The 16,427-nt window shown below is 46.7% G+C and overlaps 3 protein-coding genes across 12 annotated transcripts; 1 reads left to right on the forward strand and 2 right to left on the reverse strand.

Annotated features, from left to right (window-relative positions):
* Nucleotides 1–105: 105 nt before the first annotated feature.
* Trappc4 (trafficking protein particle complex 4) lies at nt 106–3,899 on the reverse strand. Of its 2 annotated transcripts, NM_021789.2 has the most exons (5): nt 3,478–3,899; nt 3,155–3,329; nt 1,594–1,697; nt 685–811; nt 110–449 (listed from the first exon to the last, which is right to left on the reverse strand). In NM_021789.2, the coding sequence occupies exons 1-5, from the start codon at nt 3,650–3,652 to the stop codon at nt 371–373; spliced, it is 660 nt and encodes a 219-aa protein (NP_068561.1). In that variant the 5' UTR covers nt 3,653–3,899; the 3' UTR covers nt 110–370. The 2 variants fall into 2 exon arrangements, with proteins under 2 accessions (XP_017168987.1, NP_068561.1); XM_017313498.1 differs by lacking the exons at nt 1,594–1,697; nt 3,478–3,899 and having other exon boundaries at nt 106–449; nt 3,155–3,290.
* A 165-nt stretch (nt 3,900–4,064) lies between these two features.
* On the forward strand, nt 4,065–6,757 carry Rps25 (ribosomal protein S25). Its single transcript, NM_024266.3, has 5 exons — nt 4,065–4,108; nt 4,339–4,434; nt 5,037–5,220; nt 6,305–6,403; nt 6,497–6,757. The coding sequence occupies exons 1-4, from the start codon at nt 4,106–4,108 to the stop codon at nt 6,397–6,399; spliced, it is 378 nt and encodes a 125-aa protein (NP_077228.1). The 5' UTR covers nt 4,065–4,105; the 3' UTR covers nt 6,400–6,403; nt 6,497–6,757.
* Nucleotides 6,510–14,435, reverse strand: Ccdc84 (coiled-coil domain containing 84). Of its 9 annotated transcripts, none has more exons than XR_003947939.1 (11): nt 14,220–14,435; nt 13,984–14,147; nt 13,462–13,560; nt 9,958–10,024; nt 9,822–9,884; nt 9,488–9,552; nt 9,268–9,394; nt 8,663–8,834; nt 7,042–7,131; nt 6,799–6,931; nt 6,510–6,715 (listed from the first exon to the last, which is right to left on the reverse strand). XR_003947939.1 is itself a non-coding variant. In XM_006510472.3 (11 exons), exons 1-11 carry the CDS (start codon nt 14,337–14,339, stop codon nt 6,655–6,657), a joined length of 1,020 nt encoding a protein of 339 aa, XP_006510535.1. In that variant the 5' UTR covers nt 14,340–14,431; the 3' UTR covers nt 6,510–6,654. The 9 variants fall into 9 exon arrangements, 2 of the variants coding, with proteins under 2 accessions (XP_006510535.1, NP_958760.2); XM_006510472.3 differs by having other exon boundaries at nt 8,804–8,834; nt 14,220–14,431; NR_151775.1 differs by having other exon boundaries at nt 6,514–6,715; nt 8,804–8,834; nt 9,268–9,373; nt 9,794–9,884; nt 14,220–14,420.
* Nucleotides 14,436–16,427: the final 1,992 nt, after the last annotated feature.

Consider the following 16,427-nt stretch of genomic DNA (forward strand, 5'->3'; position numbering starts at 1 on the left):
TTTGTCTTGTTTTCTAGAAGATAGTACTTTATATTCACTGAATGCCCTTAGCAATTCTGCCTTCCCCTCCCCTGCCCTTCTCCCAAATGATCAGTTAGGAGAGAAAACACTAAAACAAAGGAATGTTTATTTCAGCATTGCTAAGCCAGTTTCCTCCATAAATAAATCTATACAGAGTAGGACTGTAATATATACAGAGGGGCAGAGAACACAGCATTCGAGCCCAGGATCTGTCACCATCACCAGGCTCAGTGGTCTACCATTTTCAAGTATATTAGCAAGGCTGCTACAACAGGACCCTCACCGAGTAGACACAGCAAAGCCCTCTGGAGCACGTCTCAGAATTTAGGGCGTCCATTCCAGGTTCATCCTATGACCCAGGTCCAAAAGTGCCAGCCTTCTCTGCCACCTCTAGAGCTAGCTTCAGGTTTTGATCAAACAGCTCGCATCTAGGTCAGACCCAGAAGACAAGAAACTGTGAGGGATGAGACTTCCACCACAAGGGTAGAGGCAGAATCGGTAGGAATGACTTGAAGAACGTGAAGCCTACGGAAACCCTGTGTCCTCAAGACAAACAGAGCTGGTCACTGCTGTCTTTCCCTAAAAGCAGTGCTTGGTCACACTTTAAATGACTTGGGAGCTAGCACAAAGCTTTGGCAGAATCTGGTGAATGGGGCTACCTACCTGATAGGCATTTCCAAGGAGTAGAATGGATTCTTGAGGGCAAAGTCTGAGTAAATTTCATAAATTTTTCGGAGAAGAGAATCTATTCCAGCTTGCCTAGGGTCTGCCAGGACCACAAACTTGATCCCTGGAGAAAAGTCAGGAACAGTTACTCAAGGACAGAGAATGCATCAAAAACCATCCTGTATTTTTGCAGCCCCTTCAGTTTTATAAACTACTATCATAAGCCCATTTTTACTTTGTCCTTATTGCCACATAAAGCAGCGAACAAAGGAGGCTAGAGATGGGGTGACTTCACTCTCCCTGGGTGACAGAGTGACCAGATTCAAGATCAGCTGCCATTTTCAGACTTGCAGTTCCTCTGAAGAAATAGAATTACTGAAGCCAAGCTCTGGGGCCTCAGCTATCCACACCAAGGAGTGAAGCAATTAAGTAGGATCCAAAGGCCATGTCTACTTGGCTTTCAAATTTGATTTAGAACGCACACCTTCCAAAATGTGAGAAGCCTACCAATTCACAACCAGGGTTGAGCATGCTGGCTGACACAAACAAAGTCAGCCTTGGACTAAAGAATGGCTTTGGGGCTGGGCAGTGGTGGCGCATGCCTTTAGTCCCAGCACTTAGGAGGCAGAGGCAGGTGGATTTCTGAGTTCAAGGCCAGTCTGGTCTACAGAATAAGTTTCAGGACAGCCAAGGGCTGCATAGAGAAAGAAACCCTGTCTCAAAAAAACAAAAAAAGAAAAAAACAAAAAACCAAGAGTGGCTTTGTAAAAATGGGTGTGTTGTACATGTGTGCCCGGGAAACCTGACACCATCCCTGTTGTTTACCTAAGCTTTCTCGGGTCAGTCCCTTGGTCCATACTGGACTAATGTGCTCCATCTATCCCTATGACCTCTGTAGGCACATACCTGTCAGTGTTTGGAAGCAGTGCAGTTTGAAGGTGTCTGTTTCCAGCATCTCAATGCCTGAACTGCCCTGTTCCGGAGATAGCTGGGAACCAATGGCAAAGAGCCTGTATGCAAAAGAGGTAAAGTTGGGAATGCACCATGTGACATGAAGGGAAAGTCCTCAACCTTTTCCACTCAAGTACCCAATCTTTGGAGGAATTCACTTTCCAGGGCCAGTCAGGAGAAATACTGTGAACAGTCTAGCAGGAGTGTCAACATTTCTTTTAGGTTTATCTCCCTTCTGTACACACTATATCTTATACACTTTGCTACAAAACATTGTTTCCCTAAGATTTATTTAATTTTTATTTACCATCTCACTTAGTCACCTGGTGACAGAGAAGTCACTCCATCTCTAGCCGCCTCTGTAGGCTGCTTTATGTAGCAATAAAAACTAAAAATGGGCTTATGGAAGTGTATGAGTGTTTTTGCCTGCATGGATGCATGTGTACCACATATGTGCCTGGTGACTATGGAAGCCAGAAGAAGCCATCACGTCCCTTCCAATAGGAGTTGGTTGTGAGCCACCATGTGGATGCTAGCTCTCTGCAAGAACAGCAAACACCAAACCATTTCTTCAGCCCCAAACTGAAACATGTTATACTAAACGTGTTAGCTAAAGCCAACATGCTACGGAATACGTACCTTATTAGTTCATGGCTACTGCTATGTCAACACACCTTACACTACAGGCAGTCACAGGAAGACTTTCTTTCTTTCTCTTTTTTTTTTTTTTTTTTTTGAGACAGGGTTTCTCTGTGTAGCCATGGCTGTCCTGGAACTCACCCTTATAGACCAGGCTGGCCTCAAACTTAGAAATCCGCCTGCCTCTGCCTCCCAAGTGCTGGGATCAAAGGCATGCGCCACGCCCGGCTACAGAAAGAATTTCAATGTCCACTTAATTTAATTATCTAATTAAGTGGTGGTGGTGGTGATTGGCACACGCCTTTAAACCCAGCGCTTGGAAGGCAGAGAGAAGTGGATCTCTGAGTTTGAGGCTAGGCTGGTCTACAGAGTGAGTTCCAAGACAACCTAGTCTTCCACTAGCAGCCTTTGGATTAAGACATAGAACTCTCAGCTCCTCCTGCGTCATGCCTGCCTGGATACTGCCATGCTCTCACCTTGATGATAATGGACTGAACCTCTGAACCTGTAAGCCAGCCCCAATTAAATGTTTTTTATAAGACTTGCCTTGGTCATGGTGTCTGTTCACAGCAGTAAAACCCTAATACAGAAGTTGAAGAGAAACCCTATCCCCCCCAAATTTTTTTTTTTCAAAAATTCAATTACCTTATGTTAATGATGAAGAAACTAGGGTCAAGAGGACAAGACCTGACTGGGCAAAAATCAAACTACCTCAAACCTGGCTATAGTTGACATTTCTTCATAAAAAGAGTTCAGCCACTTAAAGAGGTACACAGTAATTGTACCTCTTTAAGTACACAAAGAAACACTTTAGCCGGCCTAGAGACAGATGCACTAGTCAGGGGAGGAAATGTTTAAAAGGGGTAGGGAAACTTACGAGTGGAACATCGAGGCCAGCATAAGCTTCTCGTTAGAGGTAAGGCGGGGCCGGCCGAATCGGATGGAAACCGGGTAATTCGCAGGGTTACCCAGATACTCCAGCACTTCTTTCCCGTCAGCCGTGTACTTGCCATTCACGTCCATGCCATTGATGGCCAACACTGCATGGCCCACTACAAGAAGAGTGGCTAAGGATCAGAGATGGCCCGGGCCACTCCCCGCCCCGCTTACTCCCACTCCCATTCTTTCACTCTCACTCCCACTCCCACCCCGCACCAGCCCACTTCCGCAGCGCCAGCCCCGCCCTCGAGCCCGGCCCACCCCGGATGCCGTCGCGCTGGCCGAAAGCGACCAGCACGCGTTCGTCGTGCAGTTTCAGCAGCAGGTCCAGCGGGTAACTGAAAGTCTTCTCAGCCTCAGCCCGTGGCGAATAGCTGTCCCACTGGTAAATCAGGCCGCCGGCTTTGTTCACCACGTACACGCTAAAAATCGCCATCACTGTGCTACGGATAGGGTACTACGATCCCGCCCCTTCCAGGCGCTCCAGTCCCGGAACTGGTGTCATAGCCTCGCCTCTGCTCTCCCTCCTGCGGCCCTCCCCCCTCCTAAAGCGCACGCGCAAGCCAAGGCCCCCATTGCTTTAACAAACACATTTCTGGGAACTGGCCTACTGTATTTCTCAGTGACAGAGCAGAGAATTAGTGGCTGTTGGGTGACCCGCAGCAAAGTGCAGCAATTTTACGACCAGTCTCAGAGTTTGCAGGTTGGAAGTCACGCCCCCTATCCCATCCCACAAGAGGCGGAGTTTAGCCAAGACGTGGCTCCACCCATTGCCCCGGAAGTACTCTCTCGAGGCAGAGGTTTCTGGGATTGTTGGGCCACCGGGCTTCCTTTTTTTCCGACATCTTAGCGAGGCTGCTGTGGTCTACACGACTCTCTGAGCTTCGCCATGGTAAGGCCCGCGAGGGTTGAGCAGTGGGGTTCAGAGGATCGGGCGGTGCTGGGGGGAGGTGGAGGCGACCCTACACGGACTGCTTCGTGACCCGCGGGCCTGCCTCTCCGGGCGGCTGCCGCCATCGTGTCCATGTGCTCCGGCGGCGGCGCCTGGGTGGGTGAAGGGCTGCGATCGGGGTGCATGGGACCACCATGTGACTGGCCTGCACTCCCGCTTTCTTCCCCTAGCCTCCCAAAGACGACAAGAAGAAGAAAGATGCCGGAAAGTCGGCCAAAAAGGATAAAGACCCAGTAAATAAATCTGGTGGCAAGGCCAAGAAGAAGGTAGGCGATAGCTATTTGTAATGGGAATCTGTGGGACCTGTCGTGAACTTGTGCTGTAAGTTTTTCCCCAGATACCGAATTCTAAAATCACATAGTCACTTTAAGAATACAGTGGTGTAATACTTTTATAAAGTAATGGTATTAAACCTTATTAATGTTACGACCCTTTTAAGATGGTTCCCCTTTTGACCACCAGCTGTGAAATTACTATTTGTTTTTTCAAGATGGGTTTCTCTGAATAGCCCTGACTGTCCTGAACTCACTCTGTAGACCAGGCTGGCCTCGAACTTAGAAATCTGCCTGCCTCGGCCTCCCGAGTGCTGGGATTAAAGGCATGTGCCACCACTGCCCAGCTCATGAAATTATTTTTTTTTTTATGAAATTATTTTTGTTGTTGCTACTTAATAGTTTTGCTACTGCTATGAACTGTAAGGCATATGTCTGGTCTTCAGGGTATCTGATAGCGACTCCAAAGTTGCCAATGCAATAAGCCAAGAAGTCTCTAATTTCCCTGAGATGATCGTGACAGAGCTTTCTCAGATGCTTGATGTTAGGGAGCAAAGGGATGGTTCTGACTGGTTCTCATTTGTTTTGATGAGCAGAAGTGGTCCAAAGGCAAAGTTCGGGACAAGTTGAACAATCTTGTCCTGTTCGACAAAGCGACATACGACAAGCTCTGTAAGGAGGTTCCGAACTATAAGCTTATTACTCCAGCCGTGGTCTCTGAGAGACTGAAGATTCGCGGTTCCTTGGCCAGGGCAGCCCTTCAGGAGCTCCTTAGTAAAGGTAGGTGATGTGCCCTTGTTCTTACCAGTGCATTGTCTTGTTGGGAGCAGTATGACTGGAAAGACTTATGAAGGATAGACTGACTTCCAGAGTCTTAAGTTTTAGTAACTTCAGTGTCCTGCATTCCTTTGCAGTCCTTGAATTCCTGGCCCTTTTTATTTATTTATTTATTGCTTCTCCGTTAATTGGGATTAAAGTCCAGAGTACCACCTTGCCTTGTTATTTTGGAATGCCATCTCACTTTGTTGTCCGGGCAAATTATTCTCCTGCCTCTGGTGGGATTTTTTTTGTTTGTTTGTTTTTTTGTTTTTCGAGACAGGGTTTCCTCTGTGTAGCCCTGGCTGTCCTGGAACTCACTCTGTAGACCAGGCTGGCCTTGAATTAAGAAATCTGCCCGCCTCTGCCTCCCGAGTGCTGGGATTAAAGGCGTGCGCCACCACGCCCGGCTTGGCTATAGTTTTAAGTACATAAACTTAGCAGATAGGATCTAGGTGTTGTTACAAGTATAAACTATGGTCCTTAACATAGAGGTGGTGGCCCCTTAAGTCTGTGCCAAGGATGTGGAAGAGTTTGTGTAGTTACTCCTGTAACCACAACACTTCCATGGCAAAATGGACTTACCCAGGAGCTCAGGCCAACTCTGCACGGCACCCGCTGTACAGCAGCGTGAGACATACTGCCTCAACAGGATGGAAGAAAAGACTGACTTCAGATAGGGTGATTCTCTCTACGTGCAAATACACTAAATTATTAGTAAATCCTAAAAACAGCTACATTGATGGCTGGCTTGTTGGTCTTCCTGTCCTAGACAGAGTTGGGATTAAGGGTACACGCTTGTGAGCCCAGCACACTGAAGGCTAAAAGGGTCAGCACCAAATCCCAGGCCGGCTTGGAAGTTAGAGTATGACCTGGCACCCTAAGAATTAAGGAGTTCTGTCTGGAAAAGAAATAGGAAATGTACACTTGGTATCTGCTATATGAGGAACTCTGGCATCCTTGGAGCTGGAGAGATGATTTCCTTCTCAGATACCAAATGCACGTGTGTAAGGCAAGAACCTTCAAACACTTTGAATTTTCTCCTTAGGACTTATCAAGCTGGTTTCAAAGCACAGAGCCCAAGTAATTTACACCAGAAACACAAAGGGTGGGGACGCTCCAGCTGCTGGCGAAGATGCATGAACAGGTGGGAAGAAAAGTTTCTTGGTGTAGAAGTATCACTCGTGCCCTTTATGAGATGTTGCGGTTATGACTTTGTTTTTTTTTGTTTGTTTTACAGGTTCAATCAGCTGTACATTTGGAAAAATAAAACTTTATTGAATCAAATGAATGGGTGCATCTGTTTCCTAAGGCAGCCGGGGAGGATTTGGTCTTAGGAATAATAGCTGGAATTGGTTTGTTGGCCATGAAGTCAGATGCAATTGCGCCTGGGAACCTTCAGCTTTTCCCTTTACGTGGTTGCTTGCTTCTTGTTGCAGCTTCGGTTTTGAATTGATGCCTGAAAGAAAATAAAAACTTAGCAAGACTAATGGTAAATCTACAGGGAGGTAGCCAGTTAAAAGTGTGGACATTTATTCATACCTGGACTGCCAGCGGCGTCCATTATTCCAGACTCTGCCAAAAGAAGGCAACCAGCCTGCACTGGTGTTGGAACTGTGGTCAAAGTTGGCGCCAACTCTATCTGGAGGGAGTTTCTTCAGTTTTTGTTTTTCCTCTGTAAATAGGGAATATGTGTTTAGTTTTGTTTAAAGACAGCTAAGTAGTTAGGCCTACAAACAGCTCAAGAAATTCATTGTGAAGACCTGAGACGGGTGGCTTGCTTACTTTCTTTGAGAAATTCCTCATAGGAGGGTCCTATTGGGAGGCTGCCAGAGCTGTGCTCCTCCTCTTGGATCATCCAGGGAGGTGTGGCACCTAGAACAAAGCAAAGCCCTTTAAGCTCCATGATAGGGCATGGCACCTTCCAGCTAGGTGTGCTCAAAAATAAACACTGGCTGAAGCTTGGCAGTAGGTAGCCCAGAGGCAGCTGAAACCATGTCTGCACCCCCTATCCTAGTACCTACTGAGGTTACAGGAGGACAGTGGAGGGCTGGAGAGATGGCTCAGTGGTTAAGATCGCTACTTCCAAAGGTCCCAAGTTCAATTCCCAGCAACCACATGGGAACCATCTGTAATGGGATCCAATGTCTTATGGTGTCTGGTCATAAATTAAGAGGACAGTGGATCCCCTGAGACTGGAGTAGAGATGACTGAACTGCCATGTTGGTGCTGGGCACTGAACCTCAGTGCCATCAACAGGTCTGCTGACTTTTGAGACAGGGTTTCTCTGTAGCCCTGGCTATCCTGGACTCACTTCACAGATCAGGCTGGTCTCAAATTTCACCTGCCTCTACCTCCCCAAATGCTTTGTTTTAAAGTAAAAATGCTAATATAAGCTTCAATGAAAGCCCTGATTTAATGACTCAAGCATCATTGTATTCCTTTTTTTTTTTTAGATTTATTTATTGTTATATCCAAATATACTGTAGCTGTCTTCAGATATACCAAAAGAGGCTTCAGATCTCATTTTGGATGGTTGTGAGCCACCATGTGTTTGCTGGGATTTGAACTCAGGGCCTTCAGGAGAGCAGTCATTGCGCTTAGCCTCTGAGCCATCTCTCCAGCCGGCATCATTGTATTCCATTAAAATACTTGCAGTAGCCAGGTAGTGATGGAGCATGCCTTTAATCCCAGCACTTGGGAGGCAGAGGCAGGCGGATTTCTGAGTTCAAGGCCAGCCTGGTCTACAAAATGAGCTCCAGGACAGGCAGGGCTATACAGAGAAACCCTGTCTCAAAAAACACACAACCAAAAAATGCAGTATGGCTTCATTTGGAAGGAGTACTTGTAAGTGTATACACCCCAGCATTACAGTAATCTCCACCTTGCATAACTGGCAAGCAGCTGGTACATGCAGTTAGTATTTTAGTCACCTTCTGTTGTAAGTTTCTCAAATTGATTAATGGTTTCACTATACCTCAACCTGGCTTCAAAATGAAGGCCTCCCTGCCTTAGGGTCCCAAGTGCTGGAGTTACAGCTAGGGTTGCTAGTCAGCACCTGTCTCCATTCCATGACTTCAGGGCTGAAGTCATGCCTACACAGCAAGTAGTCTTACTGAGCCATTTCCTCAGCTCTAGCAAGTTTTGATCTATTCTGGATACAAATTCTTGAATAGATAACAGACAAAAAAATGTTAAAGGTGGTGATAGGGCACACCTTTAATCCCAGGCAAAGGCAGGTGAATCTCTGAGATCTAGGCCAGCATGGTCTATAGAGTGAGTCTCATGATGGCCAGGGCTGCACAGAGAAACCCTGTCTCAGAAAACTAAAAGGGAAAACAAAACCCCAGCAAACTAGTTAAATGTCTAGTTCAAGAACTCAAGGCCAATGGGAACAAAGGGTTACCCTGTGTCAAAATAGCTGGGTATGGCGATACATACTTCAATCCCAGCAGTCAGGAGGCAGAAACAGCCAGGGCTACATAGACTGCAAACAACAGAAACCAAAAGATAATCTCGCAGACCCAGAAACTGCTCAGAAACTTACCTGAGTGAATGTTACCAATTCCGGGTGTATCCTGTGGTAAAAATGGGGTGGAGATAAGAAAGCCACAAGATAACATATTCATAAGCAACTGACAGCAAACTTTAGGGGAGGGGAACACAGCTTTGGACAGTGCTACTTTAGTACTTCTAAGGAACTGGCCAGTAACTAAGGACAGCCCCAAGGTAGACGGGGTAAAGTTAAAACTGAGAAGGTACTGGATTTCAGGGCAGGGTGGCTAGTTTCAGATGCCTGTATGGGTAGTGAAGTGTGGACACTCTATATTGAACAGGTTGAGACAACGAGGGACAGCAGTTAGGAAAAAGATCACTGAAAGGTTATAATAGGGCTCAGTAAAGGAAGCCAACAGAAGATGGAGACAGCTAGAATAAGTAGGAAAGTCAAAATTGGTCTGTTGTGGGACATGAGAGCTTAGTGCCCCTCCTCTGGTTTGCTTGCTCTTGTACCTGATGGCCAATGAATGTTAGTTGCTGTCCTGTCTCCATCCAATCAAGCTCTGCAACAGGTTGCAAGGCCAAGTGTGATACCTGCTGTGAGCTGGAGGCTACATGGCTGAAAGACAGGGGAGCCAGGCTGGCAGATGAGGTCCTTGAGCACTGAGGATGGTAAAGATCAGATTGGCTCCCATTTCCCAGCATCTACCTCCCAAGTGCCCTGAGGACTTACCCGTTGGTCGCTTTCCAACTTTCAGGTGCTGAAGAGCCCTCTTCTGGATCTGACTCTGCCTGAGGCTGAGTTTGATTCAGGAAAAATAAATGTGTCTAAAGTGCTTCCGAGCCTGCCTGGGCCATGTCCCCACACTCCAGACTCAGTGTCTTATGAAAAGGTACTGCCCATTTTGCCAACCCCCAGCCCTGCCCACATCTCTGGACCTGCCCCCAGTGGACATGGTGGTGTGAACCGTTAGTTCTCTGAGAAGAGCTGACTTGAAATGCTTGATGGGGGAAGCCAGGCATCAGTGGATTTGGATACTGCGCTGGGTCCTCCGAGGGAAACCAACCTCTAAGACAGATCGGACCACTTCCTGCCGACTCTGTTCTACCTCACGGATCTGAGCTGCCATCTGTAGAAGAGAGAAAATGCTTAGAAGGGCTCAGGGTTATGGGGCAAGGTCTCTCAGAGGCCTTTCTTCCTACCTCTTTAATCACCTCGTCCTCCTTTTCCTCATAGGAATCCAAGCCCTTCACCATGGACTTCTTAAACCTAAAAATACAGGAATTATAAAGATAACTAAAAAGAGATAAATCCACTTAGAACTCCAGCCCTACTAGTTGTAAAGAACACTTCAGTAGATAGTTTTTAATTATGAGGGGGAAAAAAGAGACAATATGAATTGACTGACTGATTGATTGATTGTACATTCCGCCAGCACAGAACTCCCACCTCAGCCACTGAGTGCTGAGAATACAGGAATGAATCACCATGCTCAGCTCAGAAAACTGAGAATTTTCAACTCACAGAAACAAAACTGGTAAAGTGGAGCACCTTGCCTCTCACCTGGGGATACCTGTCACTGTCACATTGCTCCACTATTCTTCATTTATTTTCTTCTTAAATTTTTAATGGTTATCTTGCCTGCATGCATTTCTAGTTTCCTTGGAGACCAGAAGAGGGTGTTGATCACTTAGAGCTGGAGTTACGGCTGATTGTGAGCTGCACAATGGGTTCAGTATCCACTGGAAACTGAACTCAAGTCTTCTGCAAGAGTAGCAAGTTCTTTTAATCACGGATCTTATCCTTAGCCCCTGTAGACCTGGCTGTCCTGGTACTCAGAGGTCAATTTGCCAGGATCAATGGCTGTGCCACTATGCCAAGCTCATGTAAAGTTTCTGAAAGGAATATTACACTGCTGGTGAAGTGCCAGCACCTACCCTGGTACCAATGCCACTTTTTTTTTTTCTTTCTTTTGGATTTTCAAGACAGGGTGTCTCTGTGTAGCCCTAGCTGTCCTGGAACTCACTTTGTAGATCAGGCTGGCCTTGAACTCACAGATATCTGTTTGCTCTGCCTCATAAGTGTTGGGATCAAAGGTGTGAGCCAGCAAGCCTGGCTCACTGATGGTATTCTTGGCCACTTTACCTTTATACTTAAAGGCTATTTTCCTATTACGTGTATATGCCTTCTGCCACAGTGAAAGCTCTGGACCCCAACAACATATTTGTATTCGTTTTATACTACAATACTTAAAACGTAGGGCTGGGAAGAGATCTCAGGGTTAAGAGCACTGGCTGCTATGCTAGAGAACTCAGGATTGATTCCTCACATCCACATCCTGTCTCATAGAGACGGTAACTCTAGTTCCTGGGGATCTAATGCCTTCTAGTTTTAGAGGGCATCAGACATACAAATGGTGTACACACACACACACACAGGTAAACCCCATACACACAAAATCAAAAAAAAAAGTACATCCGACTCTTCCAGTGGACTCAAGTTCAGCTTTCAGCATCCATGTTGAGCAGCTGACAACAACCTGACTCCAACTCCAGAGGGATTTGATGCTGCTGACCATCTTGTAGAGTAGTACTCAGAGGCATATACCCAACACAGACATGGAAACACACAAATACACACACCCAATAATCAATCTCAGAAAGAAAAATACCACTATTGGCTTGGAGAGAAGGCTCAGAAATTAAAAACACATACTACTCTTGCATTCAACCCAAGTTCAGTTTCCAACACATGTGAGGCTGTGGTGTAACACAGCTGCCTGTAACTCCAGATCCAGGAAACTACCACCTCTGGTCTCCCAAGGACACGAGAACTCACACACAATACCCCAATTATTAAAAATAAAAAATAATGGATCACAGGGCCCCCAATGGAGGAGCTAGAGAAAGTACCCAAGGAGCTAAAGGGAACTGCAACCCTATAGGTGGAACAACAATATGAACTAACCAGTACCCCGGAGCTCTTGACTCTAGCTGCATATGTATCAAAAGATGGCCTAGTTGGCCATCACTGGAAAGAGAGGCCCATTGGACTTGCAAACTTTATATGCCCCAGTACACAGGAACGCCAGGGCCAAAAAGGGGGAGTGGGTGGGTAGAGGAGTGGGGGGGTGAGTATGGGGGACTTTTGGGATAGCATTGGGAAATGTAAATGAGGAAAATACCTAATAAAAAAATAAATTAAAAAAAATAAAAAAATAATGGCTGGAGAGATGGCTCAGAGGTTAAGAACACTTGATATTCTTGGAGAGGACCTGGTTTTGGTTTTTAGCACCCAAATGGTGGCTCACAACTGTGTAACTCCAGTTCTAGGGCATGTGACATCCTCTTCTGGCCTCTGCAGGCACTACATGCGTATGGCATATATACATACAATTCAGGCAAGACATTCCTACACAGAAAGGCTTAACTAATACCCCCACTGAGAAAGTGGAAGATATTAAGATTGAAGCTAGCATGGATTATATAATGAGATCCTGTCTCAAAACAGAGCTAGGCAATCCTGTCTTGGTTCAGGGCACTTGTATGCTTTTTCACACCTTGCCTTTTCTTTCCCTTACTTAGAAGGAGGAGTCAAATGTGGTAGTACTCGACTTTAGTCCCAGCACTCAGGAGGCAGAGGCAGGCAAATCTCTGTGAGTTCAAGGCCAGCCTGATCTACAGAGAAAGCCAGGACGATACAAAGAGACCCTGCCTCAAAAAACAAACAAACAAACAAACACAAAACCAACTAACCAAACAAACAGCAATTCATTACCCTCAATAGTAAGTTTTTATCTATCTTTATTCACTAATCAAAAATCCTATGATGGAGGCTGGAGAAACGGCTCAGAGGTGCAGTGCACTAGCTGATCTTTAAACACCTATATTTACGCATCCATATGGACACTCACAACATTCTGTGACTCCAGTTATGCAGGATCATACGCCCTCTTGACCTCTGAGCCTAGCAGTCCTCCTGCCTCAGCCTTCTAAACACCTGGGACTAGAGGCCTACAGCGCCATAACCCAGCCATCACATCTTTAGTGTGCTCTGTTCACTACAGAAGTTGGAGGGTATATTGATAAAAAGTACCATGAAAACACTAGATAGCAGTAGATTATAAGGAAATCCCTGCTGGACTTTGCAATACATTTACTTATTTTTGGTGTTCTGAAACATAACCACATGTGCTGGCCTGGACCTTAACCTGGTTCAGCTGGGTACTAGAGCTATAAATGGTCACCAACACACTGGAGTTGAGTTTCCCCAATTAGTTCTTGTTTTGAGATAAGGTTCTGTCTGTAGCCTCAACTGGCTTTGGCTGCTCAAGGATCCATTCTTTGCTTCCCTAGTCCTGGGGTTACATATGTGGACCATCACACTCCCTCAGAACTCCCCAATTTAAAGAAGCTCTCGTGGGGCTGGTGAGATGGCTCACCCGACTGCTCTTCCGAAGGTCCGGAGTTCAAATCCCAGCAACCACATGTTGGCTCACAACCATCCGTAACGAGATCTGACTCCCTCTTCTGGAGTGTCTGAAGACAGCTACAGTGTACTTACATATAATAAATAAATAAATAAATAAATCTAAAAAAAAAAAAAAAAAAAAAAAAGAATGGCATAAAAAAAACCACTTTAAAAAAAAAAAAAAGAAGCTCTTGTGCCTGACAAAGACCTGGATAACTCACGAACACGTAACTCACCGTGCATAATCCTGGGGGGAGATCAGAAACTTCTCTTTCATCTGGGCATTGGCCTTGTTCTCCCACCAGAATTTGTTGGTGGCTTTCTTGTGCTCTGGGCTGAGAATGGAGAGAAAGAGTAATCGTAGCTAGTCATTAAGAGAGTAAAACTGTACCGAATGTCAGAGCACTAGGTAAGTAATGCAGATTGGCCATTGGGTTGCTTCTGTGGGCTTGGCAGAGAGAAGAGGATTGTTTATACCAACCTCTTCAAGACCTCTATCTTGGGACTCCTTTCTTCCAATAAAGTGTGTGGTGGTGGTGAGAGGAGAGCAACCTGGCTTTTCTAGAAAGATCACCCACACCACTGGGACCGTGGAAGGGCTAAGATCCACTAAACTCCACGGTTGGCCAGGTAGTTCAGTCCATAACCCAACTAAGTCACAAAGTCGACCTTCCTTCTCCCCAATTTCAACTTCCCATGCCACACGTGTGTACAACTCTCTGTCTGTACGGGGGAGGTGGGTGTTTTCCAGTTGTCACCTGGCCAGATGTTCCAGCAGACCCCCGTGTAGCACTGTCAGGTTGCCATGGCTCAGGTGTTTTCGCACTTCGCAGCCACAGCACGGGCACCAACAGCACCGATCGTGCTCGGGGACATAGCGCTCCACCTGGGCGGCGCGGACGGCCCGGCGGGCGGCCTCCACCTGCAGGACAGAAGCCAGCTAGGACCCTGAAACCAGCCCACATTCCTGGCCTCCCCAGCCCCGGGTCCGCACCTGCGGTAGAAGCCGCTCCAGAGCCCCCTTCAACTGCCGCTGGTGCTTGTGGCTGTAGACGTGACCGCGACCACAGAAGAAAGTTTGCCGACACAGAGGACATCGCTGCGGTGGCGCCATAGACCCAGGACCCGGGAACACCCACACAGCGGCGGCTCGTCACCACCCACTGACCCCTGACCCTTCCGGGCCGGACGGGGCGGGGCGACCTAGGAGCTCCCGGTTCCCCTAGAGGCAGTAGGCGCTATTGCAATCCGTTCTGCGGCTGCGCGGAATATTCACTCCGGGCCCCCACCTCCCACGCACCCGCAGAAAACCCGGCAGCTTGTGAAAGAACGAGAAAGAATGCACGCCAGTTAGGACCTCAGATCGCACACTTTCAGGCGTTGACAAAGACCCAGTTTAGCGTAACAACGCAGAACTGGTAATTTCAGGGCGCACACTGTGACCCCGTGCTTTGTGCTAATGACCTCACCGAATCCTCACGTCGATGCTTTGTGGTGTGAGATTATTGGCATTTTACACATGGGAAAAAAAAAATCTACTCCTGAAGAAATGAGGACCTCTGAGGAAAGCTAGAGAGGTGTATTAAGCAGCCCCTCCAGCTTCCCTGAGACCTGCAGGGGTCTAAGTCACTGTGATATTCTTTTTTTTTTTTTGGTTTTTCGAGGAAGGGTCCTGGAGCTCACTTTGTAGACCAGTCTGGCCTCGAAATCAGAAATCCGCCTGGCTCTGCCTCCCAAGTGCTGGGGTTAAAGGCGTGTGCCACCACTGCCCGGCAGACTGTGATATTCTTAATTTTCAAAGGTGTTCTGCACAAGAATATTCTCTGTAAGTCATTTCTCCGAGCATTGGCTGGGAAATCTAATTCTGAAAACTTGAATGGTTACAGTGAATCATGCTCTATCGCCATTACAAGAATAATGTCATACGCCGCCCAGGTCAGACCCAATATGTTTTTCCCCATTTGTTCCAAAGTTGCTCAAAGCAGTCTGCTCCCAAGGTCTCTGCAATTAAGCTTACTTGATAGTATTTTCCTGCCAGTCTCCTCTACCAAATGCTCATTTCCCACCTGAACTTGGCTTGTGTGAAACAAAACCCAGCATCTTTACAATTAAGTTCCTTGAGTGGCCAGGTTTCCAGCGCCTGCATATACAGGTAGTCAAGCCCCACCCGGCAGGAAGGAAAAAAAAATCCTGTATTAGGCTTCAAAATCCTACCAATCCCTGAGTTTGTCCCAAAAAAATCAGACTATAGAATTCCACCAATCACTGAGTTTACCCTAAAAACATGCCACAGAATTCCACCAATCACTGAGCTTGCTCCTAGAGCAGGTCACAAAATTCCACCAATCCAGGAGTTTGCCCAAGATCAGACCATAAAATCCCACCAATCAAAAACTACCCTGGAAAGTGCCCCGCCAATCCCATTCTATATTATGCTTGCCTCGTATGTGGTTCCTTGCTGCTTTTTGCCTGGGTAGAGACGATCTTTTTCTTGTATCTTTCCCAATGCATCTCTTGTGTGAGGCGGTACTTTGTAGGATCCCTAGGCTCCCGACGACTGAACTTGGATCTTCGCAACAGCAGGTGCTCTTCACCACTGAACCATCTGTCCGGCATGAGTGTGCTCTCATTCTCTCCCTCCCCTTTTACCAAGATTTTGCACCTGAGCTAGCCTCTTACCTCACAAAGATCCTCCCGCTTCAGCCTCTGAGTGCTGCAGTTCTAAATGTAAGCAACAATGCTCAGGTTTTTGTAGTTTTTAATTGTTATTTTATGTATATGTGTGCTACATGAAAGCTTAGTGCCCTTGGAGGGCACAAGAGGGCATCAATTCTCCTGGAACTGTAATTACACACTGAGTGATAAGTTTTTCTCCACCAAAGAAATAAGCCAGTTCACACCGGGCGTGGTGGCGCACACCTTTAGTCCAAGCACTCGGGAGGCAGAGGCAGGCGGATTTCTGAGTCTACAAAGTGAGTTCCAGGACAGCCAGGGCTATACAGAGAAATCCTGTCTCAGAAAAAAAAAAAAAAAAAAAAAAAAAAAAAAGCCAGTTCAGCAAAATTAAGAGTAAAAAGGCAGGTTTATTTGGGGACAGGCCCCTTAATGACTTCACCAGTCACAGGGCTCGAAACACCAGAAGAGGTTGGAGGCAGATTATGGTGTGGGCGCCGATTGGGGTTGAGGACAGGGTAGGTGGTGT

Source organism: Mus musculus, chromosome 9 (genome assembly GCF_000001635.26).
Source record: "Mus musculus strain C57BL/6J chromosome 9, GRCm38.p6 C57BL/6J".
Taxonomy (NCBI): Eukaryota; Metazoa; Chordata; class Mammalia; order Rodentia; family Muridae; genus Mus; species Mus musculus.